This window comes from Corylus avellana, chromosome ca9 (assembly GCF_901000735.1).
Source record: "Corylus avellana chromosome ca9, CavTom2PMs-1.0".
NCBI lineage: Eukaryota > Viridiplantae > Streptophyta > Magnoliopsida > Fagales > Betulaceae > Corylus > Corylus avellana.
The window spans coordinates 10,488,433-10,498,268 of NC_081549.1; the positions used below are offsets into that span (position 1 = coordinate 10,488,433).

A 9,836-nucleotide genomic window follows, 5' to 3' on the forward strand; every position below is an offset into this window, starting at 1 on the left:
AAGTTACCAATTCTAATTCAAAAAAAAAAAAAAAAAATTAATTTGATTAAGATCAAGGGTATAATATAAGTATATAACTAAGTTAGTGTAGAGTATAGACTATATTATTATTTATAGGTTTAATGTCCAATGTCTAATTCATAAGTTAATAATAATAATAATAATCATATTAATGTGTGTACATAGGTTCAATTAAGATCAAGGGTATAGTATAATAATAATAATCATATTCATAATAATCAATTAATCATATTAATAATATTAATAATATTAATCTCAAGATTCTCAACCGTTTAGTATTAATAATAATAATTAGTATTAATAATAATAATAATCTCAACTCTCAAGATTCTCAACCGTTTAGTATTACTAATAATAATTAGTATTAATAATAATAATAATCTCAACTCTCAAGAATCTCATTATCTCAACCGTTTAGTAAATTAGTATTAAATTATTAATGATAATAATAACTATGTAGTACTACACTACTATGCACACACGGTTTCTTTAGCACTTTAGTTAATTGAATGGTTAAAATTTAATTGATATAAATTTGTATTTAATTTTAACGGTTTAGATGATTTATTGGATAACTAAAGAGACGAGCTCACCTGAAATTACCCACACTAGATTTTTCTGATTATTTGAATTTTTAAAATTTTAGATATTTAATCATAGCCGTCCGATTCAATTTGATTTAATTTGAGCCGTTGGATTTAGTTAATGGAATACAGCTGTAATCCATTACGAAGGTGAGAGTTATATGGTGTTGCACATAACACTATGAGCCCACTAATCTAACGTCTTTGATTGAATGATAAAATAACGATTAAAATAAATGGTCAAGATTATTTATTGGGTAACGTATCAAACCAGTTTCACCAACACACACACGCGAACGATACACTCAGTCTCGAAATCTCCCCCACGCACGCACGGTCTACGGGTTTGACAACATTTATGAGACTCTTGGTTTGCACGCAATGGACGACAGCCGTCCAATTTTTTTTGATTTAATTTCAGCCATTGGATGCATGTAGTGGACGCCAGCTGTTGGCCATTTTCTCGCATGGGATTTATTGGGTGGATCCAAATTTTCATAAGCTTCCCTTGGTTGAGATGATCGAACGACTTAAAACCCCCCATCGCACTCGAGGAATTCATCAACGGTTGTAATCTTGCACGCACGCACGGTCATCGAGACTGACAGTGTACCAGTCGTCTCGGTATGACCACAAGCCATCTCAACCCTCCAAAATTTTTGATGAAATATTGGCCGTTGGATTGGTTTAATGGAAGCCAGCTGTAATCAACTAAATCGCGTGGAAGTTATATGGTGTATCGCAAGCTCTATAAGCATGCCATGAGTGCTTTGATCTAACGTGTGAAATTAAATCTTGCTGATTTTTATAGAATCGATGGACTGTACTAAATAAGCACACCAGATTCAAATACAAACGGCCGCATGTGAATAATGTTTTGGAAAACTAAAGGTTTCAACACGTGGCACGCCCAAATCGATTTAACTAATTCTCTCTCCAAATCCAGCCGTTCATTTATTAAAATTTTTGATATTTTCGCAAATCTAACGGCTGGGATGCTGGGATTGAAACGGAGCGTTTCTAAAATCTAAACCAAACCAGAAACCACTAAGGCACTAACCATTAACCAGTCAAACACTCAAACTTCAAACCATCACCCTCGACAGTCGACCCTCGTCACTCTCGTCTCTCACTGACTCACCCTCATCGCTCTTGATCTCTCTCTTCATTCCAGTCTTTCCAGACTTCGAGTTACCACTACGAGTCTACGGCAATACTAGAGAGTTGTTTCTTGTTTGACGGACTGGTTTTAGGGCTAGATTACTAGGGTGATGGCAAGAGAGATGATCCATTGAATGCAGCCTGCTGTGAGCATTCAATGCATCTCCCATCATCGTTGGGGAGTTGAATGCACGCATTCAATCCTTCTCAACCCCCTCCCAACAACCCATTCCTTTCAGATTCTCAATCAAGCCATTGATGGATCATCTGATATTGATCTAATGGCGTTCTAAGCAGTCGTACTAGTTTTGTGAGAGAAACTCTCTTCAGATATCGCGTGACTCAAACCAGAAGAGGATACTAATTTTTCTCCTATACCGTCTAATCTCGCAGCCGAATCCCCCCTTTTTTTTGTGTTCTTTTAATTTTTAATTTCTGTAAGTCTATTCATTCAACTGTTTGGTGACATTTTCAATTTTTCAGGTTATCTTCTCCAAGCCCTAGCTCATACCGACGGCATAGACAAACATGATGGCTCTTGATCTGACTGTGACAGAAATGGCAATTGAGTATTGGGCTTTCTGTCATCATAGGTTTATTTTTTTATTCATTCCCAAGTCCCAACCCGGCAACCCCCCCCCCCCAATCGCCCTTTTATACTCCGATATGAACCTATGATGCATGCAAGTCACTCTGGTTGTTCAGTTGAATAAGTTTGAACTTGTTTGCTCTGGCTTCTTGCTAAGTGCTAACAAGAGAAAAAGTTCTGACTTCTGAGAATCTGAAGAGCCTCTCTTAGTCTCTTCAGACTTCTGCATTTAAGTTATGTTTTTCTCCTGAACCCTCGTTCCTAACTATTTCAATTTTGGTAAGTTTTATTTATTTATTCCATTTATTATGTTTTGGCTGTTTCAAAATTTGGTATTTGGTAAACTAATGTTTCTAATATCTTAATTTCAGTGAGGAAGGTCTATCGAATTTGCAAGCTACAATCCGAATTGGATTTTGGAAATTGCTTGAGCCTTGAGGTTTTTAAAAAAACTTGCTATGTTAAATTTTTCTGTTTTCTGTTTAGGATTTGAACAACTATGGATACAAATGCATTCTATTTTCTGTTTAGGGTTAGAACAACTTTGAATTATTTTCCTGTCTTCTGTTTAGGGTTAGAACAACTATTTCAACTAATTTTTCTGTTTTCTGTTTAGGGTTTGAACAACTATGGATACAAATGCATTCTGTTTTCTGTTTAGGGTTTGAACAAATATTTCAACTAATTTTTCTGTTTTCTGTTTAGGGTTAGAACAACTTTGAATTATTTTCCTGTCTTCTGTTTAGGGTTAGAACAACTATTTCAACTAATTTTTCTGTTTTCTGTTTAGGGTTTGAACAACTATGGATACAAATGCATTCTGTTTTCTGTTTAGGGTTTGAACAAATATTTCAACTAATTTTTCTGTTTTCTGTTTAGGGTTAGAACAACTTTGAATTATTTTCCTGTCTTTTGTTTAGGGTTAGAACAACTATTTCAACTAATTTTTCTGTTTTCTGTTTAGGGTTTGAACAACTATGGATACAAATGCTGCAAATGCATTATGTTTTCTGTTTAGGGTTAGAACAACTATTTCAACTAATTTTTCTGTTTTCTGTTTAGGGTTTGAACAACTATGGATACAAATGCATTCTGTTTTCTGTTTATGGTTTGAACAACTATGGATACAAATGCATTCTGTTTTCTGTTTAGGGTTAAAACAACTTTGAATTATTTTCCAGTCTTCTGTTTAGGGTTAGAACAACTATGAATTATTTTCCTATGTTCTGTTCAGGGTTAGAACAACTATGAATTATTTTTCTGTTTTCTGTTTAGGGTTACAACAACTATGAATTATTTTCCTGTTTGCTGTTTAGGGTTAGAACAACTATGAATTATTTTCCTTTGTTATGTTTAGGGTTAGAACAACTATGAATTATTTTCCTGTTTTCTGTTTAGGGTTTCAACAACTATGACTTATTTTCCTATTTGCTGTTTAGGGTTAGAACAACTATGAATTATTTGTGTGTAAAATTTTGCCATCTTTGAAATTTGAACATAGAAAGATAGAAGTTGCTCATCAATTAAATTTTTTAATTAACAGTTATGGAGATTACGAGTCAGTCTATGGAATTGGAAGGTATTGAAGTTGATGTACTTGATGATACATGTACTGTGATCCCTACACCTGTATCTGTTGAGTCTGGTAGCACTGAAAATAACCCAAGCCAACCTGTTAACACTGTTTGTCCTGCTGTTGGTGGGGATGGGGCTGGTGATGGGGCTGGGGTTGCGGCTGCGGCTGCGGCTGGGGATGGGGATGTGGATGGGGGCGAAGAGGCTGGGGATGGGGATGGGGATGGAAGTGGCCTGAGTGAGAATAGACAATATCAAAAGAGGGAAAGGCAAAAGACTTCCAAAGTCTGGAATGACTTTGTTTCAGTTACAATAGGAGGGGTTAAAAAATCACAATGCAATTGGTGTAAGAGATTGTTTGCTATTGAAAAATCTAGTACTACCTCAACCCTAAATAGGCATTTGACTTCATGTGTAAGATATGTTGAGTTTAGTAGTTCTAAAAAGCAAAGTACTTTGTCATTTGAGCCTAGCAGTGACAATGATGGTGTGGAACATCACCACCGATATGTGGACCTCTTGTCAAAGAATGTCATATATGGTGGTGACTTGCCATTTTGTGGATTCAACTTGGTGCCTCCAAAAAAGAATTTTAAATTTTTGCAATGTACCTCCTCCACATTCTGGTGTTGTGATTGCTGATGCATTAAGGAATTGTTTTTCTGATTGGGGAATTGAGGATAAAATTCATACCATTACTGTTGATAATGCTTCAGCTAATGATTCTGCAATTAGAATTATAAAAGATGATTTTGAGTTGAAGAATGCTTTGTTGGTTGGGGGTAGGTTGTTTCATGTTAGGTGTTGTGCACACATTACAAACTTGTTGGTGCAATTTGGGCTTGCTGAAATTAGGGGTATTATAGATGATGTTAGGCAGGGCATAAAATATATTGTGACGTCTGAAAGTAGGTTGAATGTGTTTAGTGAGATAGCAAAGAGATTGCATTTACCCTGTAAGAAGCTGATTTTAGATGTCCCCACACGTTGGAACAACACCTATTTGATGTTGGACACTGCAATTAAGTTTAAAGAAGTGTTCCCTAGGTACCATAGAGTTGAGCAAGCATTTCAGTGGGTTGTAACTCTAGAACAGTGGGAAATGGTGGGTAATGTGAACCAGGTTTTGTCAGTTTTCAATGATGTAACCAATGTTGTTTCTGGTAGTGAGTACCCTACTGCAAATCTGTATTTACCTGAGGTTTGGAGGATGAAAGAAGTTTTGATGATCAAGTGTGATGATAGGAATGAGTACATGAGGTCAATGGCAAGTAGGATGAGTGACAAATTTGATAAGTATTGGGGTGATAGCAATTTGTTCATGTCCATAGCTGCTGTCTTGGATCCTAGATACAAGATGAAGTTGATCAATTTCTGTTTCCCTATCATTTATCCTTTGACCGAAGCTTGTTGTCACATTAACAATGTGTTGGCAGTTCTGAAAGAGTTATTTGAGTCATATGTTTATGCCCATACGGCTTGTATATTGCAAGAAACTGCCCAACTTGCCCAAGTAAATGTTCCTTCTTGTTCTTCCTCAAGTGCAATTGTTGGAGATGTGGTGTCCAAAATTTCTGAAGGTCGATCAAGGTTTGCTGACCATATAAGAAGTAGTGACATCATCCGGCCCATTAAAACAGATTTGGATGTTTATCTTGAAGAGGATGTTTACATTTGTGGTAAGAATGAGAATGGAGTATATATGGAAACAAATTTTGATGCTTTGGCATGGTGGAAATGCAATGCCTTGAAGTACCGTATATTGTCTAGAATGGCAAAGGATATCTTGGCTGTTCCCATAAGTACAGTTGCTTCTGAATTCTCCTTCAGTGCTGGTGGTAGGGTTATTGAACCCCATAGAGCATCATTATCCCCTGACACTGTTCAGATGCTCTTATGTGGTTCAGATTGGGTGAGAGCACTTCATGGCATCAAGAGAAAATCTGCTGGTGATGTAAGTTTTGTTTCCAATTTATGTATTTAGACTATTTAGAGTTTTACTAAATTTTATTTATGCATGAACTGGCCATATTAAATTTGTGTTTGTTTTTGTAGAAATTGGTTGAAGTGGAGTTGCCTACAACTACAACTTCAACTACCTGAATGTGATGTGATGCAGAATTTCAGACAGGGAGTGTATTACTATTACAATTTACAATCTATTTCAATCCTTTACTTCTTTAAGTTTGTAATTTGAACACTTCATTTTTGGTTTCAGTCTCCATTTGCTTATTAAGTCTGTATTTTGCTAACTATGTTTTATTTTGAAATGTTTGGATTCGGTCTCCCTTTGCTTATTAAGTCTGTATTTTGATAACTATGTTTTATTTTGAAATGTTTAAGTGCCAATGTGCCATATTGTACTTTTGTTGGAAACTCTCTTGATCATTTGAGTCTGTTAAGGTAATATCTTTCTTCCTTGTTCATTTAATTGTTTTCATTTTGCAGCAAAAATTTTATTTGAAAATTTGATTATTTGAACCTCCCTTGACTTGTTTATTAAAGGTCAAAGACTTTGTGTCTTTGACTAACTAAATGCAAGGGAGTAAAAATTTGCTAACAATATTTTTGGTTGGTTTGTGTTTGCAGTGATTATTTATTCATTGGCTCCTTGTCTCCGCTTTTAAGAAACTTCGTTAAAAGCTGCCACATTTTCATATGCTTGTTACTACTACTAGTTTGGTATTTTTAAGTTGTTGCATTTTATATACCTGAAAATCTCTAAAAAATGTGCTTATAAATATCATATTTATTTCTTTATGCTACTGAGTTGTGATTAGTTGGGATAGACATCATACACTGGTTTATGCAATTATGCAATTATGCTTATGACTCTGTGGTTGCTATCTGTTGAGATTAGTTGTGATGCACTGGTTTATAACTTTATGCTACTGCTTCTGCTATATGTTTGTGGCTTGTGACTCAATTTCTAATTTGTTTTATGCTACTGCTATCTGTTGAGATTACTTGTTTTTTTTCAATTTGAAGTTGCTTGATTTGTAAGGCCCTAATATAATTGTCTAAGCTTGTAATTTTAGGTGTTTTTAATTTCTGCTTTAATGCTATTGTAATTTGTAAGTTATATTTGTCCTGAATTTTACATTGGTACTATTTGACAATTTGTCTTGGATATAACTTGTTATAGACTTATAGTGAATCTTACCTGATTTGTAATTGGCATTTGGAATTACCTGATTTGTAATTGGCAGTTGGAATTAACTTGGAAAATTACCTGATGCACTGGTTTATGTTACTGCTTCTGCTATATGTTTGTGGCTTGTGACTCAATTTCTAATTTGTTTTATGCTGCTGCTATCTGTTGAGATTACTTGTTTTCTTCAATTTGAAGTTGCTAGATTTGTAAGGCCCTAATATAATTGTCTAAGCTTGTAATTTTAGGTGTTTTTAATTTCTGCTTTAATGCTATTGTAATTTGTAAGTTATATTTGTCCTGAATTTTACATTGGTACTATTTTACATGGATTGCAGTGTGGGTGTGGGTCACGGCTCACGGCCAGGCTGGTCAGTGTCAACTGCAAGTGGAACACATCACACATACTGTTTCCTGATATCCTCATTTTCCAATGTTTAATTTTTATGTGCATTTACTCATCTCAGTTTTGAATACTTACTAATTACTCCAATCTTAAGTGATAAAACTCCCTTGACATCTTGCAAGGGAGTTAAAACCATCTAACACATTTTTTTTCTTCATTGAATGCAGTGTGGACAGTGGACTGGTGTGGATAGTTGGTGGCCAGGATGAAGAGTAGTCTCTTTAGATGAATTTTTGCTTTTGGTCATTTGACTCATTTCAGTCATTTATAATTTTTTCAATTTGATTTGTAATTCTTCTATTTGTAGATTAATTTGTTTTCTTCAATTTGAAGTTGCTTGATTTGTAAGGCCCTAATATAATTGTCTAAGCTTGTAATTTTAGGTGTTTTTAATTTCTGCTTTAATGCTATTGTAATTTGTAAGTTATATTTGTCCTGAATTTTACATTGGTACTATTTGACAATTTGTCTTGGATATAACTTGTTATAGTGAATCTTACCTGATTTGTAATTGGCATTTGGAATTACCTGATTTGTAATTGGCAGTTGGAATTAACTTGAAAATTTTTGGAATTGTAAATGTGTTTGAATATAATTCTTGATTGTAGTAACGAGCCTTAAACGGGCCGAGCTACCCGTTTAAGGCTCGAAGGGCTTTCTAAACGAGCTCGAGTTCAGGCTCGGGCTCGATTTCGCCATCTTCAAAATTATGTCTCTATCTCGAGCTCGAGCCGAGTCGAGCTAATCGAGGGCTCGACTCGGCTCGCATATTCCCATTACCGATCCCGAGTGCGATCCCGAGCGTGTCAAATACCCTAACGAGTCGGTCTTGAGCCGGGGTTTACAAGCTCGGCTCGAGCTCGAGACCGGCTCGATTCTAGGTCTGTTTCAATGAGCCGGTCCGAGTTTGCCAAAACTCGGATCGGCTCGGCTCATTTACAGGCCTATAAGGGGCTGGCTCAGCCACCCCCAATTTTTTTCCTTTTCTTTTTTCTTTCTTCTTTTTTTTTTTTTTTAAAAAAATAAAATTAAATAGGTGTCACGTGTCAACATCTAATTGGTCCACGTGTCAGTCTTAACGGTCAACTAACGGATTGACTAAGTTGGTCCTTTATCAAAACCCCAGGGGAGGTCCTGTGATAAAAATGAAACTCCAGGGGAGTAAAAATAAAGTTCCTATATCCCAGGGGGTATTAGGTATTTAACCAAAAAAAAAAAAAAAAATTCCCAGTGTTTTAATCTATTACTTGTAAAAAAATAAAATAAAAAATTTATTACGTGATAAGGGTGTAAATCCAGTCATATTTGATGATTTCGCAATTAGGGCACGTGTCTAAATGTAATGGATTCCAGAGTTAGTAACGTGGATTTCCATTAAGTCTACTAATGGTAGAAGGATGGAAGGACTATTTCGATCTTTAGGCAAACCATAGAGATCTCCTGTGGTCAAAAGTAAACCTTAGGGATAAGAACTGTTGAGAATGTGTCAAATAAATGACCTGGCTCATCAAACGAACCGACACCACCAAAAGATGCTATATTAAAAAGTGTAAACGAAACAAAACCTTAAAGGATTTGCTACACGACCATCAATAGTCGGCTGAGGAAATCAAATAAAACCATCAATGGTCAAAAGAAAGAGGAAAAAATCTGTTTAAAAAAAAAAAAAAAAAAGGCCAGCACAACAAACTAGCCAAAAAAAGGAAAAACAAGGAATAGAAAATTAAAATGACAGTAAATTAAATCTCAGAACAATAGATTCGGCGGATGGTATGGCGGAGTAAGACAGTGGGGACACGGAAAGGACCGACGCATATAAGCCACTCACCAGAGCATAAAAACCACACGCCAACAATGGAAGCCAGGAGGCAGAGCCACCCCACAAGAGACCAGAGACAGCAACGAGAAATGGTGGGTGTTGTCAAACACAGTTACACAGTGTAGGGCTTCCCACGCATCAGCGTGTGTTGGGCAAAGAAGAAGGCCAAGTATAAATAAATCGAAACGTTTTAACTATTTTATATTTTAAGTCTTTATATTGAAGAAAAAAAAAATTATTGTAATATGTATCGAAACTGAAGCTGCACGTTTTCATTCTAAAACTAGAATAAACACTCTCCAACTTTCTCTACCTTTTTTTTTTTTCTTAATTGTAATCTTTCACATCAATCACAAATCAGTCAATCACCATGCCGAATTTGACGAGGATTCATACATGGCAATGATGGGGCATAGATCTACAACTTACCACCCAAGTAAAACAAAAAAAAAAAAACCAAAAAAAACCAAAAAAAAAAAAGAAAAAAAAAAAGAAAAAAAAAAAGAGAGAGATCAGGATTCAGGGGCTGC

General features: G+C 35.5%; 1 protein-coding gene across 1 annotated transcript; it reads left to right on the forward strand.

The window, feature by feature from the left end:
* The first annotated feature begins 3,900 nt into the window (after positions 1 to 3,900).
* LOC132162280 (zinc finger BED domain-containing protein RICESLEEPER 2-like) lies at positions 3,901 to 6,033 on the forward strand. Its single transcript, XM_059572535.1, has 3 exons — positions 3,901 to 4,537; positions 4,647 to 5,884; positions 5,986 to 6,033. The coding sequence occupies exons 1-3, from the start codon at positions 3,901 to 3,903 to the stop codon at positions 6,031 to 6,033; spliced, it is 1,923 nt and encodes a 640-aa protein (XP_059428518.1).
* The last annotated feature ends 3,803 nt before the right edge of the window (positions 6,034 to 9,836 follow it).

Excerpts from the sequence above, each read along its gene's own strand:
- LOC132162280 (XM_059572535.1), top strand. The coding sequence starts at position 3,901 with ATGGAGATTACGAGTCAGTCTATGGAATTGGAAGGTATTGAAGTTGAT. Across the intron at positions 4,538-4,646 it reads GAATTTTAAATTTTTGCAAT|CTAATGATTCTGCAATTAGA; the intron begins GTACCTCCTCCA and ends ATAATGCTTCAG. Across the intron at positions 5,885-5,985 it reads AGAGAAAATCTGCTGGTGAT|AAATTGGTTGAAGTGGAGTT; the intron begins GTAAGTTTTGTT and ends TTGTTTTTGTAG.